At 44.8% G+C, this 24,920-nt stretch overlaps 2 protein-coding genes across 4 annotated transcripts in view; one reads left to right on the top strand and one right to left on the bottom strand.

Annotated features, from left to right (window-relative positions):
* EHD2 (EH domain containing 2) overlaps window positions 1-24,920 on the bottom strand; it is an 83,536-nt gene that overhangs the window by 55,952 nt on the left and 2,664 nt on the right. The window lies entirely within an intron of this gene.
* Window positions 21,020-24,920, top strand: part of LOC130291309 (calpain-1 catalytic subunit-like) — a 48,764-nt gene continuing 44,863 nt past the window's right edge. The window contains exon 1 of one of the 3 annotated variants that reach the window (XM_056539946.1): window positions 21,020-21,078. Coding sequence is in view for 1 of the 3 variants with exons in the window: in XM_056539944.1 (XP_056395919.1) it covers window positions 21,354-21,356 (3 nt within the window). In the remaining 2 variants the exon portion in view is untranslated. Of the gene's footprint in view, window positions 21,079-21,114; window positions 21,357-21,407; window positions 21,460-24,920 lie in introns of those variants that run through there. The other 2 variants (XM_056539944.1, XM_056539947.1) reach the window with 2 other exon arrangements.

Raw genomic sequence — 24,920 nt, 5'->3', positions numbered from 1 at the left:
AGTCCTCCCATTCCCCGTATTACTCTGGTTGCCAGTCTTTGAACCCTCTCCAGCTACTCTATATCTTTCTTGTACACTGGTGCCCAGTACTGTACACAGTATTCTATGTGTGGTCTGACTAGTGATTTGTACAGCGGTAGAATTATTTCCTTGTCGTGGGCATCTATGCCCCTATTGATGCACCCCATTATTTTATTTGCCTTGGCGGCAGCTGCCCGACACTGGTCACTACAGCTAAATTTACTGTTAACTAAGACTTCTAAGTCCTTTTCCCCATCAGTCGTCCCAAGTTTGCTCCCATTTAATACATAATCCCAGTCCGGATTTTTCTTCCTCATGTGCATTACCTTACATTTATCAGTGTTGAACCTCATCTGCCACTTCCCAGCCCAAGCCTCCAACCTATCCAGATCCATTTGTAACAGTGCACTGTCCTCTATTGTGTTTACCGCTTTACAGAGTTTAGTATCATCTGCAAAGATTGCTACTTTACTATTCTACCCCTCTACAAGGTCATTAATAAATATATTAAATAGAACAGGACCCAAGACTGACCCCTGTGGTACCCCACTAGTAACAGTCACCCAATCAGAATAAGTACCATTAATAACCACCCACTGTTTCCTATCACTGAGCCAGTTACTTACCCACTTACACACATTTTCCCCCAATCCAAGCATTCTCATTTTATGTATCAATCTTTTATGTGGCACCATATCAAATGCTTTGGAAAAATCCAGATATACGACATCCAGCGATTCCCCCTGGTCCAGTCTGGAGCTCACTTCCTCATAAAAGCTGATCAGGTTAGTCTGACAGGACCGATCCCTCATAAAGCCATGCTGATATGGAGTCATACATTTATTTTTATCAAGATACTCCAAAATAGCATCTCTTAGGAAACCCTCAAAGAATTTACATAACGGAGGATAAACTAACAGGCCTATAATTTCAGGGGTCACCTTTTGACCCCTTTTTAAATATTGGCACCACATTTGGCATGCGCTAGTCCTGGGGAACAGTCCCTGTTACTATAGAGTCCCTAAATATTAAAAATAGGGGTCTGTCTATCACATTACTTAATTCCTTTAGAACACGGGGGTGAATGCCATTTGGACCTGGTGATTTGTCTATTTAGATTTTTTTGTAGGTGGCACTGTACTTCTTCCTGGGTTAGACAGGTGACCTGTACTGGGGAGTTTACCTTTTCACCTGGCATTTCATTTTCCTCGGTGAATACAGTGGAGAAGAATTTGTTTAATATATTTGCTTTCTCCTGATCCCCGTTTATAATTTCCACCTCATCATTTTTTTAAAGGGCCAACACTTTCATTTTTTATCTTTTTGCTATTTATATAGTAAAAAAAAACATTTAGGGTTTAGTTTTACTCTCTTTGGCAATGAGTCTTTCTGTCTCTATTTTTGCAACTTTTATCTCTTTCTTTTTATACATATTTTAAATTTTTCTCTATAGCTTTTTAATGCTTCTTCACCGTTGTCCTGTTTTAGTAGTTTAAATGCTTTATTTTTGTCATTTATTGCCCCCTTAACATTTTTATTCATCCATATTGGTTTTCTTTTATTTCTGACCCTTTTATTCCCATAAGGTATATACATCTTACAGTGAGAATTTAAGATATTTTTAAAAGTCTCCCATTTAGTGTCAGTATTCTTGTTTTTGAGGAAATTATCCCATTTTATATTGTTAAGGGCTTCTCTGAATTGATCGAACTTTGCCTTCCTAAAGTTCATTGTTTTTGTGGCCCCTCGAGAGATTCCCTTATTGAAGAACAAGTTAGAATGTATTATATTATGATCACTATTTCCTAGGTGTCCATCTACTTGCACATTAGTTACTCTGTCAGGTCTGTTGGTTAATATTAAGTCTAGTAGGGCGCCCCCTCTGGTCAGGCCCTGCACCATTTGGGACAGATAATTGTCTTTAGTTATAGTCAGAAATCTGTTTCCTTTATGAGATTCACAGGTCTCAGTCTCCCAGTTTATATCAGGATAGTTAAAGTCCCCCATTATTATCACCTCATTCTGATTTGCTGCCATGTTTATTTGCCTCATTAATTGATCTTCTGCCTCTTCCATTATGTTTGGTGGCCTACCAGAATTTTTTTATTTTTATCTCCATATATTTCTACCCATAATGACTCCACATTATCATTTCCCTCCCGTATATCCTCCCACAGTGCGGCCTTCAGATTGGACTTTACATAAAGACAAACTCCTCCTCCTTTCCGTTTTGTCCGATCCTTCCTGAATAGACTATAACCCTGTATGTTGACCGCCCAGTCACAGCTATCGTCCAACCAAGTCTCTGTTATACCCACTGTCATACTGACATAATGTCATAAATCTACTCTGACATTATCAACTCCAGTTCATCAGTTTTATTGGACAGACTTCTGGCATTAGTCAACATGCAATTCAATGGTGTATGTTTTTTTCCTATGAAGCCTTTCCCTATTAACTACTCAAACCCATCCCTCCGCTCCACCCCCAGGTACATTAATAAGTCCCCCCTCTCTATCTACACTATCTTCCCCCTCTATTTTGTAGGTTCCCTCCCCCCCCCCAGTCCCTAGTTTAAACACTCCTCCACCCTTCTAGCCATCTTCTTCCCTAGCACAGCTGCACCTCCCCATTGAGGTGCAGCCCTTCCCTATGGTAGAGCCAGTATCGGAGTTGGCCCAGTTCTCCATGAACCCAAACCCTTCCTTCCTACACCAGCTTCTGAGCCACTTGTTTCCCTCCCTCATCTCCCGTTGCCTCTCGGATGTGGCTCGTGGTACAGGTAATATTTCAGAAAATATTACCTTGGAGGTCCTTGCCTTAAGCTTGCGGCCTAAGTCTCTGAAATCATTTTTAAGGACACTCCACTCACCTCTTACTTGGTCATTGGTGCCAATATGTACCATGACTGCTGGGTCCTCTCCAGCCCCACCCAGCAACCTGTCAACCCGATCCGCGATGTGCCGAACTCGAGCGCCTGGAAGACAACACACTGTTAGGTGATCCCGGTCTTTGTGACAGATAGCCCTGTCTGTCCCCTTAATAATTGAGTTCCCTACTACCAGTACCTGCAGGGCCGGACTAGGGATGAAAACCAGCCCTGGAAATAATTGCAGACCAGCCCCACAGCCTAGATTTATCCCTTTACAGTACACTAATATATCTATATATATATATATATATATATATATATATATATATATATATATATTTATTTATTTTTCCTCGATATATATTTCGAAAAAATACATTGCTGCTGTATTTCACTATGCTGGAGCAATTTTTATATGTGTCAATTTTACATGCATTATAATAATGTATATGTCTATATAAGTCATACATTTACCAAGTAACAATAGTATGGGAGGAAAGGAAATATTACCATCACACTGTAACTGACCAAGTCCTCTATACTTAGACTGATATTAACAATAATGGCGCTATAAAAGGAGGAATATTATTACCATACATATTACCATCATACGGTTACTGGCCAAATACTGTATACTGACCAATATTACCAATAATACCAGTATACAAGGAGTAATATTATCACCATTTATATTACCATCATACTGTTACTGGCCAAATCCTGTGTACTAGTGTTTCCCAATCTTTTTCAGCTCGGTGCACCCTGACCGAAGTTGATGAGCGAAAAAAAAATATAATAATAATTTTTTTTTAAAGCAGCAATGCACACAAATTCCAATATCTATTTATCAGTGGGTATGTAGTTTAAAGTGCTGCTTTATACAGCAACTCACATGTGACGTTGTCACGATTCGGCTGGCAAGAGGTGGATCCTCTGTGCCAGAGAGGGATTGGCGTGGACCGTGCTAGTGGACCGGTTCTAAGTTACTACTGGTTTTCACCAGAGCCCGCCGCAAAGCGGGATGGTCTTGCAGCGGCGGTAGTAACCAGGTCGTATCCACTAGCAACGGCTCAACCTCTCTGACTGCTGAAGATAGGCGCGGTACAAGGGAGTGGGCAAGAGCAAGGTCGGACGTAGCAGAAGGTCGGGGCAGGCAGCAAGGATCGTAGTCAGGGGCAACGGCAGGAGGTCTGGAACACAGGCTAGGAACACACAAGGAAACGCTTTCACTGGCACGATGGCAACAAGATCCGGCGAGGGAGTGCAGGGGAAGTGAGGTATACATAGGGAGTGCACAGGTGAACACACTAATTAGAACCACTGCGCCAATCAGTGGCGCAGTGGCCCTTTAAATCGCAGAGACCCGGCGCGCGCGCGCCCTAGGGAGCGGGGCCGCGCGCGCCGGGACAGGACCGACGGAGAGCGAGTCAGGTACGGGAGCCGGGGTGCGCATCGCGAGCGGGCGCCACCCGCATCGCGAATCGCATCCCGGCTGGAGGCGGTATCGCAGCGCACCCGGTCAGTGGATCCGACCGGGGCGCTGCCGTAGCGAGGATGTTGCGAGCGCTCCGGGGAGGAGCGGGGACCCGGAGCGCTCGGCGTAACAGACGTCTTCTCTAATCAGCGTCGTTCGTCTGGTCCTGACTGTCCTGACCATTTCTTCCAGCCACAATTCTTCACCGTTAAACCTGCAAAACAAATCTATTAAGCTCCGCACTGAGCATTAGCCTCCAGATTCCCCTTTTACAAGTGAAGAGGAATACAGGGGAATATAGGTGTTATAGGGGTAACAGAGGGGGTGTACATGGGAGAGAGTTGTAGAGGAGTGTACGGGGGAGACAGAGGGCTGTACATGGGTGACAAAGGGGTGTACATGGGAGACAGGTGTGTAGAGGAGTATGTGGGGGTGACAGAGGGGTGTAGGGGTTGATAGAGGGGTTTACAGTGGTGACAGAGGGGTGTAGAGGAGTGTACATGGGTGACAGAGGGGTGTAGAGGAGTGTACATGGGTGACAGAGGGGTGTAGAGGAGTGTACATGGGTGACAGAGGAGTGTACATGGGTGACAGAGGGGTGTAGAGGAGTGTACATGGGTGACAGAGGAGTGTACATGGGTGACAGAGGGGTGTAGAGGAGTGTATATGGGTGACAGAGGGGTGTAGAGGAGTGTACATGGGTGACAGATGGGTGTATAGGAGTGTACATGGGTGACAGAGGGGTGTAGAGGAGTGTACATGGGTGACAGAGGAGTGTACATGGGTGACAGAGGGGTGTAGAGGAGTGTACATGGGTGACAGAGGGGTGTAGAGGAGTGTACATGGGTGACAGAGGGGTGTAGAGGAGTGTACATGGGTGACAGAGGAGTGTAGAGGAGTGTACATGGGTGACAGAGGGGTGTAGAGGAGTGTACATGGGTGACAGAGGGGTGTAGAGGAGTGTACATGGGTGACAGAGGGGTGTAGAGGAGTGTACATGGGTGACAGAAGGGTGTAGAGGAATGTACATGGGTGACAGAGGGGTGTAGAGGAGTGTACATGGGTGACAGTGGGGTGTAGAGGAGTGTACATGGGTGACAGTGGGGTGTAGAGGAGTGTACATGGGTGACAGTGGGGTGTAGAGGAGTGTACATGGGTGACAGAGGGGTGTAGAGGAGTGTACATGGGTGACAGAGGGGTGTAGAGGAGTGTACATGGGTGACAGAGGGGTGTAGAGGAGTGTACATGGACGACAGAGGGGTATAGAGGAGTGTACATGGGTGACAGAGGGGTATAGAGGAGTGTACATGGGTGACAGAGGGGTGTAGAGGAGTGTACATGGACGACAGAGGGGTGTAAAGGAGTGTACATGGGTGACAGAGGGGTGTAGAGGAGTGTACATGGGTGACAGAGGGGTGTAGAGGAGTGTACATGGATGACAGAGGGGTGTAAAGGAGTGTACATGGGTGACAGAGGGGTGTAGAGGAGTGTACATGGATGACAGAGGGGTGTAAAGGAGTGTACATGGGTGACAGGGGTGACAGAGGGGTGTAGAGGAGTGTACATGGGTGACAGAGGGGTGACAGAGGGGTGTAGAGGAGTGGGAGAGGGGGGATGTCTGGTCCCTGTCTCCAATGCGGCCTGGAGCGCAAAGCAATTGCAACGGGCTTCGGTCATATGAAACCTTAATATGTAAGTGACCCTTCCTTTTACAGCTATTCACCCGCACTATATCTCAGTATATTGGGTTTAGTGAGGGTGAATAGCTGTCACATTCTCTTTAATTATTAACTATTTAAAAACCTATGCTTGCTGTCAGTCAGATATTCTCCTGTACAACTATTATACATCATCCTCAGATATAATAAAACATGACATTTAAGCAGTTGCTATGGGTAACTGCACAATTTAGTCTCTTATCATCTCCTAACGTTTTGACGCTCACCAGTCATTTAGCCCAACACCTATAATATCATGAATGTGATACCCACTATAAGAAGGTCAGATCAGTGCCAGACATAGTTCTTGTACAACCACATCACTCACATGCCCAGAAAGTAAGGGGGGTGCTGGGAGATGTCGGTCACCTGGCACTAGTACCCTCCATTCTAACACTGCCTGTGACTGTAGAGATAATGGGGGTATTCATGAAAAGTGGTGTAGCTGGACATCTTTTTACTACATTTATTCATGTGGTGGAAACTGTGTACCTGCAAATATTGTGCCGATCACATTTCTTACTTCAGTACTCCACTTAGAATGATGCGCCTTTTTATGTGACTTTTTAACCTGTGCAACAAATGTGCGACTTTTTAATAATGCTGTCCACAGTCAGTTTGTAAGCCAGGTCAGGACTGGTGTAGATTTGCGCCTCAGTTAGCGCAGTTGCGCCAAATGATACGACAAACTAGAAGTCGTACATTGTAAATTCCTGACCACTACATGATATCAGCTGGAATCACCACTTGGTATGCTCTTATTAAAAAAAAGTCTTCTAAAGGAAAAGTCACAATGAAAAGTCTCTAAACAGCATCTGAGACAAACTGTGCAACAAATGTACCCCACAAAACCAGGGTAAAACCAGTGATAACTCCCCCCAATGGATGCACAGACAACACCAGGTGGACTCCAATCCAGCAGTTACCCAGATAAGATTCCAGCATCGAATTCCCATATTTTTGGCGTATAAGACGCACTTTTTCTCCCCCAAAACTGGGGGGGGGGGGGGGGGAGTTGGTGCGTCTTATACGGCGAATACACATTAAACCCTGTCCTATCGCGGCGGTCCCTGCGACCATCAACGGCCGGGACCCGTGGCTAATACAGGACATCACGGATTATGGTGATTCCCTGTATTAACCCTTCAGACGCGGCGATCAAAGCTGACCGTCGCGTCTGAAGGGAAAGTGACACTAACCCGGCTGCACCGGGAGGGACCTCACCTGCCTCCTCAGTGTCTCCTCCGTGCCGGGATCCCCTGCATGGCCGGCGCTCTCCTTCCTCGTCGCGCACGCCGTCCCGTCATCCAATAGGAGTGGCGTGCTTAGCGACGTGATGGCGGCAACGGAGAGCGAGGATACCGGGCAGCAGAGACGTTCCGGAGTGACGGGGACGCGGCGACAGCGATGGAAGGCGACATCCAGGGCAGCGGTGATGAGCAGTGACGGGTCCGGAGCAGTGGGGACACGTGAGTATTACCTCCTATACCAGTGGTCTTCAACTTGCGGACCTCCAGATGTTGCAAAACTACAACTCCCAGCATGCCCGGACAGCCAACGGCTGTCCGGGCATGCTGGGAGTTGTAGTTTTGCAACATCTGGAGGTCCGCTGGTTGAAGATCACTGTCCTATACTTTACATTGTATTCTAGATTTTCCTCCTTTAAAATTGGATGCGTCTTATATGCCGGAGCGTCCTATAGGGCGAAGAATACTGTACATCTTATTTCAGCAGTACATAAAGGAAAGAACAGGTAGAGATGGTGTAATGGCCATGTCTTCCTACTTTATATGTAGATGGAGAAGAGTCCTCTCAGGGTAAACAAATGAGAAGTCTGAAATGTGCTTTATATTAGGGAGGCAGGAAGGACCTTCTTGGGCATGAGGACGGGTTCACTAATGGTTGGCTTGAGGCACAGCAGTTATTCTGGTTCATCTCAGACAGGAAAGGTGGTTCAATGGTCCTATTTTGAATATTTTTCCAATCCCTCCATAATAGGGGTCCTGACACACATTTCTTTGACACCACAATCACTTATTCCATTCATTGCACAGAAACTTTTGCAGGATATCTTTTGCCTTTTTGGTGAGGTCTTGCGGGTAGGGAGGTTCATCCTATAAGGCATAGGTTCATGCTCACAGAATGGGCTGGTCATGGGCTACAGAATGGATATATATATATATATCAGTTGAGAGGTTGGCTGTCCAGGCATGCTGGGAGTTGAAGTTTTGCAACATCTGGAGGGCCACAGTTTGAGACTACTGCCTTAGCATGAGCCATAAAAGTTCAGTAGAGGGATGGCCTCATCGAAATACGTCTTATTTACCAGAAAATAGAGAGGATGAATGTATCTGAATGTATTTGCCTCTGTTTTAGGTACAGCTCATAACAGCAGCAACTTAAAATTAGCAGGCCTGCCTTCCTATAATTCCTTCTACATCAGGGGACATTTTCTATACATGTTGCTGGTATAGTCCCCTAGTTCATCATAGACCTTCATCGTTCTGCATTTTGACCTCTTTCATGCTTCTACTCAAACTCCATAGGAATCTGTAGTCTGCTGCCACCTGCTGTTCAGACTCATATTTACCACATACAGTAGAGAGATCACGCAGAAGAAAACGTAAACTGCTGGGTTACAAGATCAGGAACAGTCCACGTTTAAAGGAGCCGTATTACCCCCTTTACATGATGCTCCCACTGCATGGTGGCGGAACCTGTAGGGTGGTGACTATCTTGGGACTATCATGTACAAGTAATAGGGAAATGCCGTGAGTGTCTCAGTGCGCTTGCACTGGATGAGTAGAAGGAGATCCTGAGGTTGTCACTTGAGGTTTACTACATAGGTCAATATAGTGGTGGTTCTGACCGAGAGAGGGATATATATAGGAGGATATTAAAGGGGTTCTCCACCATAAGGTGATTTTAGTATGTACCTGGCAGACAGTAATGGACATGCTTAGGAAGGATCTGCGCTTGTCTTGGGGCTAAATGGCTATGTTGTGAGATTACCATAACACTGGGGCTAGCCTTTTGTGAACTAGTATTTCCTGTGTGACTTTTCTTTTTTTGACTTCAAATCCCATAATTCAATTTTCCTCCCTCCCACACTTCAGCCACCCCACCCATTGAAACATAAATGAGCTGCATCCATTCAAAAGACCTGTGGTTTTCAATCAGGGTGCCTACAGCTGTTGCATTAGTTGCAGATTGATCCCTCCACCCATTGAAGCAGACAGGCTCCCTGTCATCAGCTGACTAGTGAGTCAGGTCCCAGCCGCATTGCAACCTGGGAAAAATCTGAGACAACAGTCATTTTGTATGCTGTTCAAAATAAATATTGGGGTGAAAATCACAGAAGAATTGTGAGAAAACCGTCACACACTAACTTTACAGCCCCTGTAGCATAGTCAAATAAAAAAAAATCCTGGAATACCCCTTTAAGGAAATAGCATGGCACACAATCTGCTCAAATGCAGTAAGAGCGGCTAGAAGATTGTACTCGAGTGGTAGAGAATTAATATAACTACATAATTGGAGTTGGTGCATCCAAGCACCTCCTCTTCCCAAACCCGGGGTAGAGCCACTGAAGGTAGGGCTAAAAGAAGGGACCATCAATGGAAGTGTGAAGACACTGGGGTGCGAGATATACTTGTCAAATTGTGATGACGGGGCACAGTTAACCTACATGGTCCAAGGTGGAGACAGCTTCTCCTGGACTAGGCGTGGGGCAATAAACACACCGATGCCAGGTTACAGATAACTGTCTTTTTACTGAGGCAGGAGCAGATGGTACAATACTTGCAGTAAAGAGCAGAGTAGGAGGGGATGCAGTGTAACCCTTGGGAGCCCTGTGGCCTTACTGGGACTTGTGGAGCTTTTCACCCACTAGAATTGACTTGCTATTAGATATGAAAGACTTGAGACTTGGAGATATTTACTGACACTGCCAGGGTATGAACTCACCAACTTCTGCAGAACACTTGCAGAATGGCGAGGCTGATTTGATTAGAGATTTTTGTTAGGCTTCCCTTGCAGTCACCTCACACTTCTTCTGACTCCTTTTCACACTGCAGCTCACATTGAGGTCTGCACACAGCAGAAACTGAAACTAGACTGGAGCTAGGCCAGAGCTAGCACTAAATAACTCCAACCCCCTACACTATATACTGGGCAATTTGGGGGTTCCCATTGGGCAATCAGGTTCACATGGGTACTCTGCATCATACCTCCTCACAGATATCCAGAACACTTCTTAAAAATACAGTACAACATAATATAAATTAACAGAAGATATATCACAAGGAATATCACAGCATCCCCTGAGCAGCAAGGCCTAGGTCAGGCACCTGAAGCAATGTTTCCCTGACAGGATGCTTCTGGTACTGGGACACCACAGAAGAGGGCAGGCCAGGTTTGCCCATTAGTGGGGCCAGACAGCTCGTGGAGAAAACCAATGGATAACGCCCAGCTAGGCAATACTAGGACCTTAGAGTAGTAGCAAAGAGAGAGATGGACAACATCGTATTGCAATACATTAGGCAACCAAAAAGCCCCTTGCGCAGGTGGTAATGAGAAGGTATGTTCCATTTCCACCCAAACCTTGGAACCCCCAATTGTTTAGTTCTAGTGAGATGGCAAAAGCTAAAACTGGAACGGGAGCCATGAAAGATAAAGCCCCACATTCACTTTCTTAGAAGAACAAGGTGGGAATATCCCAAGGGACAGACTGGAAAAAAAGAACAGAAAACATAAATCCTCCCAAACCTAAACAGAGAAAGCTGTAACCAATTGTGTTATTAATGAAGCCTTGGTTAAATCAATGGAGAATCCTGGCGAGTCCTGTTACTCATGGGAAATGAGGATTAAAGAATGTCATGAACTCTGACCTGTGTAGTAGGGTCCCTATAAAGAGCCATGATCAATTACCCACCCAAAACCAACCTGGAATAATGTAATCTCCAAGAAACCCTCAGCAGCCCTATGGTATCGAATGTCTTCTTGGTGTCTATAGTTAAGAGGTACAGAGGAGTAAATACCCTGGAGGCGAGAAGTCGAAATAAGAGAAAAGGTGGGACAAAACCCACTTGTTTCTTATTGATCAGCATTCAACATAAAACATAACGAGATGGGATAATAAAATACACACAAAGAGAGATAGGTTTGGAGGAACTGAGAGGAAAATGGGCACACGCCAGAGACCTGGGGGGGTTGTTGGGGGTCTGGTGAACCCATCTTACCTGGGACTCTTACCAGTCTTTAGCATTTTAGTAGCAGAGGCCAGCTCTGAGGGTGATATGTCCCTCATGGTATATCCACAGACTCAAATTTATTTTATTGCCATTTTATGTAATGGACCAACACAAAATAGCCAGAGAAAGATATTATATGGATTTCAAGATGATTTACAAATAAAAGACCAAAAAGGGTTAAAGGGGTACTCCGGTGGAAAACTTATATATTTTTTAACCCCTTAAGGACTCAGGACGTACCTGTACATCCTGAGCCCGCTCCCGGTGTTAAAAACGGGGTCACACCGTGACCCCGCATCACACCGGGTCGGTCCCGGCTGATAATCATAGCCGGGACCCTGGGCTAACAGCACCAATCGTTGTGCCGCGCACTGTTAACCCTTCAGACGCGGCGATCAAAGTTGACCGCCTCGTCTGAAAACGAAAGTAAACGCTTCCCGGCAGCTCAGTCGGGCTGATCGGGACATCGAGATAAAATCGCGATGTTCCGATCAGCTAGGACGCAGGCGGAGGTCTTCTTACCTGTGTCCGCGGCATCCGATCGGGGTTTGAGCTATGGCTCTGCAAGGATCAGCATAGGAGATCAGTGTGTGCAGTGTTATAGGTCCCTATGGGAGCATAAGAGAACAGTGTGTGCAGTGTTATAGGTCCCTATGGGAGCATAAGAGATCAGTGTGCGCAGTGTTATAGGTCCCTATGGGAGCATAAGAGATCAGTGTGTGCAGTGTTATAGGTCCCTATGGGAGCATAAGAGATCAGTGTGTGCAGTGTTATAGGTCCCTATGGGAGCATAAGAGATCAGTGTGTGCAGTGTTATAGGTCCCTATGGGAGCATAAGAGATCAGTGTGTGCAGTGTTATAGGTCCCTATGGGAGCATAAGAGATCAGTGTGTGCAGTGTTATAGGTCCCTATGGGAGCATAAGAGATCAGTGTGCGCAGTGTTATAGGTCCCTATGAGAGCATAAGAGATCAGTGTGTGCAGTGTTATAGGTCCCTATGGGATAACAATGATCAGTATAAGAGATCAGTGTGTGCAGTGTTATAGGTCCCTATGGGAGCATAAGAGATCAGTGTGTGCAGTGTAATAGGTCCCTATGGGAGCATAAGAGATCAGTGTGTGCAGTGTTATAGGTCCCTATGGGATAACAATGATCAGTGTTTGCAGTGTTATAGGTCCCTATGGGAGCATAAGAGATCAGTGTGTGCAGTGTTATAGGTCCCTATGGGAGCATAAGAGATCAGTGTGTGCAGTGTTATAGGTCCCTATGGGAGCATAAGAGATCAGTGTGTGCAGTGTTATAGGTCCCTATGGGAGCATAAGAGATCAGTGTGTGCAGTGTTATAGGTCCCTATGGGAGCATAAGAGATCAGTGTGTGCAGTGTTATAGGTCCCTATGGGAGCATAAGAGATCAGTGTGTGCAGTGTTATAGGTCCCTATGGGAGCATAAGAGATCAGTGTGTGCAGTGTTATAGGTCCCTATGGGAGCATAAGAGATCAGTGTGTGCAGTATTATAGGTCCCTATGGGAGCAGAAGAGATCAGTGTGTGTAGTGTTATAGGTCCCTATGGGAGCATAAGAGATCAGTGTGTGCAGTGTTATAGGTCCCTATGGGAGCATAAGAGATCAGTGTGTGCAGTGTTATAGGTCCCTATGGGAGCATAAGAGATCAGTGTGTGCAGTGTTATAGGTCCCTATGGGAGCATAAGAGATCAGTGTGTGCAGTGTTATAGGTCCCTATGGGAGCATAAGAGATCAGTGTGTGCAGTGTTATAGGTCCCTATGGGAGCATAAGAGATCAGTGTGTGCAGTGTTATAGGTCCCTATGGGAGCATAGAAGATCAGTGTGTGCAGTGTTATAGGTCCCTATGGGAGCATAAGAGATCAGTGTGTGCAGTGTTATAGGTCCCTATGGGAGCATAAGAGATCAGTGTGTGCAGTGTTATAGGTCCCTATGGGAGCATAAGAGATCAGTGTGTGCGGTGTTATAGGTCCCTATGGGAGCATAAGAGATCAGTGTGTGCGGTGTTATAGGTCCCTATGGGAGCATAAGAGATCAGTGTGTGCGGTGTTATATGTCCCTATGGGAGCATAAGAGATCAGTGTGTGCAGTGTTATAGGTCCCTATGGGAGCATAAGAGATCAGTGTGTGCAGTGTTATATGTCCCTATGGGAGCATAAGAGATCAGTGTGTGCAGTGTTATAGGTCCCTATGGGAGCATAAGAGATCAGTGTGTGCAGTGTTATAGGTCCCTATGGGAGCATAAGAGATCAGTGTGTGCAGTGTTATAGGTCCCTATGGGAGCATAAGAGATCAGTGTGTGCAGTGTTATAGGTCCCTATGGGAGCTATAACACTGCAAAAAAAAAAAGTGGGAAAAAAAAAGTTAAAGATCATTTAACCCCTTCCCTAATAAAAGTTCAAATCACCCCCCTTTTCCCATGAAAAAAAAAACTGTGTAAATAAAAATAAACATATGTGGTATTGCCGCGTGCGTAAATGTTCGAACTATGAAAATATATCATTAATTAAACCACACGGGCAATGACGTATGCGCCAAAAAATTCCAAAGTCCAAAATAACGTATTTTTGGTCGCTTTTTATATCATGAAAAAATGAATAAAAAGCGATCAAAAAGTCCTATCAATGCAAAAATTGTACCGCTAAAAACGTCAGATCACGGCGCAAAAAATGAGTCTTCATACCGCCCCATACGCAGAAAAATAAAAAGTTTTAGGGGTCAGAAGATGACAATTTTAAACGTATACATTTCCGTGCATGTAGTTATGATTTTTTCCAGAAGTCCGACAAAATCAAACCTATATAAGTAGGGTATCATTTTAATTGTATGGACCTACAGAGTAATGACAAGGTGTAATTTTTACTGAAAAATGTACTGCATAGAAACGGGATCCCCCAAAAGTTACAAAATGGCGTTTTTTTCTTCAATTTCGTCGCACAATGATTTTTTTTCCGTTTCGCTGTTGATTTTTGGGTAAAATGACTGATGTCACTGCAAAGTAGAATTGGTGGCGCAAAAAATAAGCCATCATATGGATTTTTAGGTGCAAAATTTAAAGGGTTACGATTTTTAAAAGGTGAGGAGGAAGAAACGAAAGTGCAAAAACCGAAAACCCCTGAGTCCTTAAGGGGTTAAATGAACTGGTGCCAGAAAGTTAAACAGATTTGTAAATCACTTCTATTAAAAAAATCTTAATCCTTTCAGTACTTTTTAGCAGCTGTTTGCTACAGAGGATAATCTTTATTTTTTTAATTTCTTTTATGCCCGTATCAGGAACTGTCCAGAGCAGGAGAAAATCCCTATAGGAAACCTATGCTGCTCTGGACAGTTCCTGACACACTGTGGACACTGTGGACAACACAAAAAAGAAATTAAAAAAGTTAAGAATTTCCTCTGTAGCATACAGCTGGTAAAAAGTACGAAAAGGATTAAGATTTTTTAATCGAAGTAATTTACAAATCTGTTTAATTTTCCGGAGCCAGTTGATATATAAAAAAAAGTTTTGGCCTGGAATACCCCTATAATCTCAGTACAAAATACTTTAGTGCTTTGAAGGCCTCAGAGTTTGTTAGAGAGCATTACTAAACAAACAGCTGCATGAAGACCAAGGAGCTCACTAAACAGGTCAGTGATAAAGTTGTGGAGAAGTGCAAGACAACTCATGAAGCACCATAAAATCTGTAATCAGAAAATTAAAAAAATATGGCACAACTGCAAACCTTCCAAGACAAGGCCATCCATCACAACTCACAAGCCAACAGGACTGCTGTCCTCTGCCTCATGACATCACAACCTCCACCAATGCTCAGGCTATAGAGGACAATAATGGCCAATTGTGGCACGGGTGCGGATTCTTACACCATGTGTAAGCGCACAATTATGTTTGTTACGGTGTGTCACCTCAGTAGTATGGTAATTACATGAGGAGGGGGTTTGTTACAGTGTGTCACCAAAGAAGTGAGAAGATTACACGAAGATGAGGTTGTCACAGTGTGTCATCCCAGTAGTAAGATAATTACATGTGGATAAGGTTTGTTATAGTGTGTAACCCCAGTTATAAGGTGATTACATGAGGAGGAGGAGGTTTGTTACAATGTGTCATCCCAGTTAGAAGGTGATTACATGAGGAGGAGGTTTGTTACAGTGTGTCATTGGAGTAATAAGGTGGGGCGTGTCAAAGGGCATAGCCAATGGGCAAGGTCAAGGGGCGGCAAAATTAGCTTTTGCCTAGGGTGGCAAAAATCCATGCACCAACTCTGCAAGCCAAGGAAGAAAAAATGGAATCAGAGAAACAACCAAGAGGCCCATGATATCTCAGGGGAAGCTGCAAAGATCAACAGATGAACTGGGAAAATATGTCCACATGACAACTACTAGTCATGTACTCCACAAATCTGGTCTTTATGAAAGAGTAGCAAGAGGAAAGCCATAATGAAAAGTTAGTGTCACGATTCGGCAGGCTGGAGGTGGATCCTCTGTGCCAGAGAGGGATTGGCGTGGACCGTGTCGGTGGACCGGTTCTAAGTTGCTACTGGTTTTCACCAGAGCCCGCCACAAAGCGGGATGGTCTTGCAGCGGCGGTAGCAACCAGGTCGTATCCACCGGCAACGGCTCAACCTCTCTGACTGCTGAGATAAGCGCGGTACAAGGGAGTAGACAAGTGCAAGGTCGGACGTAGCAGAAGGTCAGGGCAGGCAGCAAGGATCGTAGTCAGGGGCAACGGCAGGAGGTCTGGAACACAGGCTAGGAACACACAAGGAAACGCTTTCACTGGCACAATGGCAAAAAAATCCGGCAAGGGAGTGCAGGGGAAGTGAGGTATAAATAGGGAAGTGCACAGGTGAAGATACTGATTAAAACCCATGCGCCAGTGGCGCATGGGCCCTTTAAATCGCAAAGACCCGGCGCACGCGCGCCCTAGGGAGCGGGGCCGCGCACGCCGGGACAGCACAGACGGGGAACGAGTCTGGTAAGCGGGTCGGGATGCGCATCGCGAGCAGGCGCGTCCCGCATCGCTAATCGCATCCTGGCTGGGGACATTATCGCAGCGCATCCGGTCAGCAGGTCTGACCGGGGCGCTGCGAACAGGAGAACGCTGCGAGCGCTCCGGGGAGGAGCGGGGACCCGGAGCACTCGGCGTAACAGTTAGCCACAAGAAATCCTGTTTGGAATTCTCCACAAACCACGTGGGAGACACAGAAAACATGTTGTAACGTGCGGCGCTCCGGTCGGACATAACAGCCGTGAGCGCATCTTCCCCCATGTGTCAGCTTCCGGCGGGGCTGGGATTCACATTGAGAGTCACTCACCTCCGTCCCCGGCCTCTGTCCTTCAGCTCCAACGCGTGCGCCCCCGCCTCCTAACACGCGCCGAAGCTTTGAAATTTAAAGGGCCAGTGCGCCTGTAATTAATGTTCGCACCTGCACCTTTCTTCTAAGTTTTTGCTCCTCCCTTGTACCCTTGCCGGATCTTTGTTTGCCTTGTGCCTTAGAGAAAGCAGTTCTTGTTATTCCTTGCCATGTACCAGTCCTTTGTATTCAGTGACCCGACCGTGATTCTAGCCACCAGCCTACTGACCTTCTGCTACCCCACTGACTACACTCCCATGCCACCTGCCCTGACCTCTAGCCTGCCTGACTATGTCCTGCCTATTCCTTTGGTACCACGCTTCACGTCAGCCGCCTGTGTGGTTGAGTCGTGCCAGGGGTAGTGACCTGGGTGTCGCCTGCTGCAGCAAGTCCAACCCGCCTTGCGGTGGGCTCTGGTGAAAACCAGCGGCACCTTAGACTTCGCTCCCTAGCACGGCCCACGTCATCTGCCACACAGGTCCAGCGGATCTACTACATCTCCTGTTTCAGACTACCGTGGTATTACAGATCATCTACTCCCCGGGTCTGCAGTGAGTCTTACACATGTGGAAGGAGGTGACCTCCTCAGATCAGGTCAAAATGCACATGGTTTGAGACATCTACCCCTATGTGTGCCAAAAACCCAAGAATGAGCACAGCATTCACACAGTAAAAAATGGTGGGGAAAGCATCATGTGGATGCTTCTCTTCAGGTACAGGGAAACTGGCCAGAATTGATAAAGCAGAGCAAAATTCAGGGCAAAATGTAAAGAAAATCTGATGCATTCTTCAAAAGACTTGAGATTGGGAAGAATAGAATGGTTAGAGTCAAAGTAATTTAATGTCTTAAAATGGCCCAGTCATAGCCCAGACCTGAATCCAAATAAGAATCTATGGAAAGGCTTAAACACTTCCATCACTAGATGTGCAAAGCTGGTAGAAATATACCCCTTTGAGTAGTAGTAGCCCCCTTTTAGGTAGTAGTAGCAGCCACCTTATAGAGGTTACGAAAACAAAAACCAGGATACAAAAACGTATCCTCTTTCCTAAGGATAGGGGATAAGTGTCAGATCGCAGGGGTCCAATCGTTGGGACCCCCCACACACACTATCTCCCATATGGCGTCCTCGCTCTCCTCCTAAATGGAGCGTGTTGACCACCGAACGAAGTGGCGGCCGACACCCCCGCTTGATTCAGCGCTGTGACTCTCACATAGAGCTGCATTGAGGTGACCATTGAGGTGACGTTTCAGCCACCACTTCCTGTGGTGGTCGAAAACACCCCATTTAGGAAGAAAGCCAGGGGCGCCATATGGGAGATCACGGGGGGGGGGGGGGGGTTCCAACGGTCGGACCTCCTGTGAGCTGACACTTTTGCCCTATCCTTAGGATAGAGGATAAGTTTTTGTATACTGGAGTACTTAATTAAGGTAGTAGTAGCAGCCCATTTTAGGTGGTAGTAGAAGTAGTGAACCCCTTTAGGTACTAGTAGTAGCATATGGCAAGGCTTGAACATTTGCATCTCTAGATGTGCAAAGCTGGTGGAAATATACTCCAAAAGACTTGCAACTGTATTTGCGCCAAATATGAAGGGTGATTTAGGGGTTGAGGTCAACTTTTTTGTTTCCATTATTGTTTGTGTCACAATAAAAGGTATTTACCTTTTAAAAGTACTATACATGTTGGGTTAATACAATTGTAAGTCCATTTAAAGGGGTACTCCAGTGGAAAACTATTTTTTTTAAATCAACTGGTGCCAGAACGTTAACATTTTTAAATAGAAGTAATTTACAAATCTGTTTAATTTTTAATATCAGCTGCTGTATACTACAGAGGAAGTTGAGTTGTCCTTTTCTGTCTGACCACAGTGCTCTCTGCTGACACCTCTGTCCATGTCAGGAACTGTCCAGAGCAGGAACAAATCCCCATAGCAAACCTCTCCTGCTCTGGACAGTTCCTGACATGGACAGAGGTGTCAGCAGAGAGCACTGTGGTCAGACTAAAAATAACAACTCAATCTCCTCTGTAGTATACAGCAGCTGATAAGTACTGGAAGGGTCAAGATTTTTAAATAAAAGTAATTTACAAATCTGTATAATTTTCTGGCAGCAGTTGAATTGTTTTCCACCGGAGTACCCCTTTAGGGTAAGTTTCCACTTGTTTTTTTTCTGGCAGTTTTTGGAATACCGCCACTGCAGTTTTTGAGCAAAAGCCAGAAGTGTATTCAAAAGGAATAGGACATATAAAGGAAGGACTTACACTTCTCCTCCCTTATGGATCCACTTCTGACTTTGGCTCAAAAACTGCAGTGGCAGATTTCCAAAAATTGCCAGAAAAAACAAGTGGAAACTTAGCCTTAAAGGGGTATTCCAGGAAAAAAACGTTTTTATATATATCAACTGGCTCCAGAAAGTTAAACAGATTTGTAAATTACTTCTATTAAAAAATCTTAATCCTTTCAGTACTTATGAGCTTCTGAAGTTAAGGTTGTTCTTTTCCGTCTAAGTCCTCTCTGATGACACCTGTCTCGGGAAACGCCCAGTTTAGAAGAGTTTTGCTATGGGGATTTGCTTCTTAACTGGGCGGTTCCCGAGACAGGTGTCATCAGAGAGCACTTAGACAGAAAAGAACAACCTTAACTTCAGAAGCTCATAAGTACTGAAAGGATTAAGATTTTTTAATAGAAGTAATTTACAAATCTGTTTAACTTTCTGGAGCCAGTTGATATATAAAAAAAAAGTTTTTTCCTGGAATACCCCTTTAAGCCTATTTAAATTCCAGTTTGTAACTGTAGCAAAATGGGCAAAAAGAATACTTATGCAAGGCACTGAGCAAAGTACACCTCAAAGGAAATTGTACAAATTGTACCACAATAGAAAGAAATGCAAAAGACAGTTTTGCACAAAGTGATTGTGAACATAATGAAGATAAAACAAAGCAGCAGAAAAAAACAAAAAACAAACAAACCATATATTTAACATCAGCAATTGTATGCAAAGCCCAATCTCTTATGGTAAAGAGCTACAATAAAAGATGCAACTGGCTAAGCCTGTTATCCCTCTGTCATTACTGGAAGTACGGGATCCTATGAGGGCTTTCATCTGTAAATTACAATATTGTACCTACTGCTTTAAGGGGGAATCCTATTCCAGTCAGTTAAAGAGTACCTGTCACCAGACTAAACTTTTAATATATTGTTCCTTATGTAATTATAAGGCACTTTGCTATTTACTTGCTGTAAGAATTCTCAATCTTTATATGTTTTTAATGTGATTGAAAAAACTGCCACTAGGTGGCTCTGTTCTGTTCCCTGCTGCAAGTCAAACAGTTAGTTTGGTCTCCTCCTGGCCTGGCAGGAAGTGTGCCTCCAGCTGTTGCAAAACTACGACTCCCAGCATGGAGGTCCACAGTTTGAACACCAATGTTCTTGGGTTATACAGCAGTTTTCCTAACAGTGTGCCTCCAGCTGTTGCAAAACTACATCTCCCAGCATGCCCAGACAGCCAAAGGCTGTCTGGGCATGCTGGGAGTTGTAGTTTTTCAACAGCCAGAGGTGTTTTAAAGAGAGGCAGGCCCATTGACTTTTAGGTGCGCCATGTTATGCTTCATTTCTATATCCGAAACTGAAAGATAAAAGTGTAAAGGAGAAGCAGATAGATAAGAACATGCTAATAGGATTTACAGGAATAACAGTAATAAAACGCATTGATCGCCATCGTATTACAGAATGGGGTCAAACTGCATGTTATTCTGGTAATCTTCTCCCCAGTGGTAAAAAAAATTAACCCTATGATTAATCCAGTCAGAGCCATCTCGGGAGAATAGGACTAAATAGCTTGGTTAACCCTTTAGGGTGTCGGTTCTCAGATCTGATGTACCTTTACGTGGTTGCAATGTAAATCAAATAGGTGACTAGGATTCAAGGTCATAGATCCCATCAGATAAATGTAAGCAAATCCTATAGACTTCTTTGAGATTCACCAACAATCTAGCGCAGTGTTTCTCAGTCAGGGGGCCTCCAGCTGTTGCAACTGCTGGTGGCACCCTGGTTGGGAAACATTGTTCAAATATTTAAGGGGCTTACAATTACCAGATCCTGATTACCGTCCACAAGCAGTAGTCCTAATAGAGTTTGAAAAAATCCTTTAAAAGGAGTATCCCCCTAAGTGTCAGATTGCGTGCCAACGCGCGGCGGGGGTTGGGGGGGGGGGTCCGACTGATTGGACTGATCGCTTCTTTCACTTTTGAAAAGGCCTGTGTAAAATGAAAGAAGCGATCTGATTGGTTGCTATGGGCAACTGGGCAACTTTTCCTCTGGACAGGATTTGATAAATCGCCTCCTTAAAGATTTTATGTTAAACTCTGCATATTCGTATGTATCCCTTATATATAGCTTATTAATTTTCTCATGTTGGTGCAGGTCCCTTCTAAATGACGGAAAGCATGAATATTTCATATGGAGCCATCTCCTTCATGTCACTGGTGTCACTGGTGTGGAGTGGTTGTCCCGCAGCATCACCTGAGCCCAATGTAACAGTTTCTATGAATGTAATGACAGGAATAGTGTGAATGGCGTCATCTGATCCTGGTGACAGACACACAACTGACTAAAGAACCCATTCAGTCATTAGCTACGGGATCTCTGTTATGGTAACGCCCTCCGAAAGTGTTAAATTACTTTATCAATTGTTTCCTTTTTAGCGGAGCTAAACAGACAAATTGAAAAATAACCGCGTATTACACAATTAAAGAGGTTAATATATATATATATATATATATATATATATATATATATATATATATACTGGCTCCAGAAAGTTAAACAGATTTGTAAATTACTTCTATTAAAAAATCTTAATTCTTTCAGTACTTATGAGCTGCTGAAGTTGAGCTGTTCATTTCTATCTAAGTGCTCTCTGATGACACGTGTCTCGGGAACCGCCCAGTTTAGAAGCAAATCCCCATAGCAAACCTCTTCTACTCTGTGCAGTTCCCGAGACAAGCAGAGATGTCAGCAGAGAGCACTGTTGCCAGACAGAAAACAACAACTCAACTTCAGCAACTGATAATTATTGAAAGGATTAAGATTTATTAATAGAAGTAATATACAAATCTGTTTAACTTTCTGGAGCCAGTTGGAAAAAAAAAAAAAAAAAAAAAAAAAAAAGGTTTTTCCTGGAATACCCCTTGAAGCAGAACTCCTAGCTATCGATTTACTGAGGCGCATCTACCTACGTGTATGTGCCGCACTTACCTGATATTCTTTAGTTGTTTGTAGTTCGTTATCATTATATTAGATACCCTGCTGAGTTTGTGCTTATACACAACATCCATGTCACAACACAGAGCTGCATATAAACCTAAGGCTACAGGTTGCGTGGCCAAAAATGGAAATATTCCACTCTAAAATATTACTGCATTGCAACCTGCAAGTGGCTGCCTTTTAATGATATTAGCTGCGATGGTGCACAGTCCTGGAGCACAACACAGCGATTATTGGCCATGCAACCCATTTAATGGCCAAAGTCAATACTTAGCCCTAGCCTTAAAGGGGTACTCCACTGGATAAAAAAATTTTTAAATCAACTGGTGCCAGAAAGTTAAAACAGATTTGTAAATTACTTAAAAACTATATTAAAAAAATCTTAATCTTTCTAGTACTTATCAGCTGCTGCATGCTCCACAGGAAGTTCTCTTCTTTTTGAATTTTGTGGTAACGGGGTGTGATGAGGGCAAATGTTGTTTCCCTAGGGGCAGATGGCATTAATCCCTTGTATTCGTGGTGCCAGGGCGTGGTTTATCCTTGATACCACCCGAAGGTATATCTCTAGATCCTGGACTAGGCACTTGGGCAATAATGACTCCAACGCCAAGTTACAGACAGCGGTAGCTTTACTGAGGGTAGACAGATGGTAGAAGTCTACACAGTTCAGCCAGGGCCCAAGGAGGTGACCAGTGACTCAGAGACCTTAAGGGCTTGCTGGGACTTGTAGTAGATGGGGTCAATTTCATGCAGGACATGCTGACTTGACAGTTGCTGACAGGGACTGACTTGACTGGCAAAGCTGTGACTAGATTACTTGCAATTGACTGTGGCTGCAGACTGGACTTGAGGCTCCTATGACTCTGGACTCTCTAGGACTCGACCTCAGCAAAGACTTGTAAGGAAAGAGAGGGAAGCTCCACCCAGGGCTTATATGGGGGAGACTAGCAGGGAGCCTATAGGTCACCCCTGGGATCACCTGGTCACTGGTACCTCCTGGGTAACAATCACATGACAAGTCACATGGTAAACAGTCTTAAAGTGACAACGCTTTCTGAACACATTACATGGTATAATACAATAGAAACATATTTACAAGGGGGGGGGGGGGACAGATGCAAGGGGGCCTAGGGGACAGTGTAGGGAGGCTGCCTGACAGGTCAGCAAGGGTACGGGGTAACACCTCCCGTACTGGGCCACTTCAATTTCCTTTCTGTCTGACCACAGGGCTCTCTGCTGACACCTCTGTCCATTTTGGGAACTGTCCAGAGTGGTCAATGCGCAGCTATGGTCAATGGGGGACATGTATCATTTCCAGTGTATAATAGAAGTTTTTTACCCCTCTGCCTGTTGTGTAAATTTGGCGCAGCTACGTTAAATTTATCATTCTTGCGCAGCTACTTTCTTGAATTGCGTTTAAATTTTGAATTCTCCTCAGAGCATAAATTTACCCCGCAGCTCTATTTAGTAGGAGCTTTGTCTGCAGCGTATCTGCACCTAAACAGTAAGTTTTGTCCTCGTTATTAGTTTTAGAATTTTTTTTCTTCATTATGTAGAGTTTTAATCTCACAATAATACCACTTTTTGCACCCAATTATAACACATCAATTATACCAATGTCCTTATTCTTCATTTAACATATGTGACCCCCCTGTGCAAATCACCTCAAATGTACATGGTGCACTCTACCTTATTGGCCTTGTTGTGCGCCCGCAGAGCACTTTGCGCCCACATATGTGGTATCTCCGTACTCTGGCTAAATTGTGTCCCAAAAAATGGGGGTCTTTTTTCTCCTTTTACCTCTTGTGAAAATGTAAAGTATGCGGCAACACCTGCATGTCAGTGTAAATAATTTAATTTTTTACACTAACATACTGGTGTAGACTCCAACTGTTCCTTTTCATAATGGGTAAAAGGAGAAAAAGCCCCCCAAAATCTGAAAGGCAATTTCTCCCGAGTACGGCGATACCCCATATGTGACCCTAAAATGTTGCCTTGAAATACGACAGGTCTCCAAAGTGAGAGAGCGCCATGCGCATTTGAGGCCTAAATTAGGGTTTTGCATAGGGGTGGACATAGGGGTATTCTATGCCAGTGTTTCCCAAACAGGGTGCCTCCAGCTGTTGCAAAACTCCCAACATGCCTGGACAGTCAATGGCTGTCCGGCAATACTGGGAGTTGTTGTTTTGCAACAGCTGGAGGCTCCATTTTGGAAACAGTGCCGTACCAGACGATGTTCATATTTATTTGGGAGGGGGGCTGTGTAGTGGTATGTGTATATATAGTGTTTTTTACTTATTTTATTTAAGTGTAGTGTAGTGTAGTGTTTTTAGGGTACAGTCACGCGGGCGGGGGTTCACAGCGAGTTTGCTACATCTCAATCTTGCAGCACTCCCTGTAAACCTCTGCCCATGTGAGTGTACCCTGTCCATTCACATTGGGGGGAGGGGGGGGGCGGAAACATCCAGCTGTTGCAAAACTACAACTCCGAGCATGCCCTTTGGCTGTCCATGCATGCTGGGAACACTTGAAAGTTTTTTACTTAACTTAGTGTTTCCAAACCAGTGTGCCTCCAGCTGTTGCACAACTTCAATTCCCAGCATGCATGGTCTGTCAGTGCATGCTGGGCATTATAGTTTGGAGGCACAGCTGGAGGCACACGGGTTGAGAAAAAGAGTTGGGAAGCGAACAATGTTTCCCAACTAGTGTGCCTCCAGCTGTTGCAAAACTATCATTCCCAGCATGCATGGTCTGTCAGTGCATGCTGGGCATTATAGTTTGGAGGCACAGCTGGAGGCACACGGGTTGAGAAAAAGAGTTGGGAAGCGAACAATGTTTCCCAACTAGTGTGCCTCCAGCTGTTGCAAAACTATCATTCCCAGCATGGCCAGACATGCTGGAAGTTGTATTTCGGCAATATCTGAAGGGTCAGATGTTGACGAACTACAACT

Source organism: Hyla sarda, chromosome 9, assembly GCF_029499605.1.
Source record: "Hyla sarda isolate aHylSar1 chromosome 9, aHylSar1.hap1, whole genome shotgun sequence".
Lineage (NCBI taxonomy): Eukaryota > Metazoa > Chordata > Amphibia > Anura > Hylidae > Hyla > Hyla sarda.
This window is presented reverse-complemented; position numbering and strand designations above follow the sequence as displayed.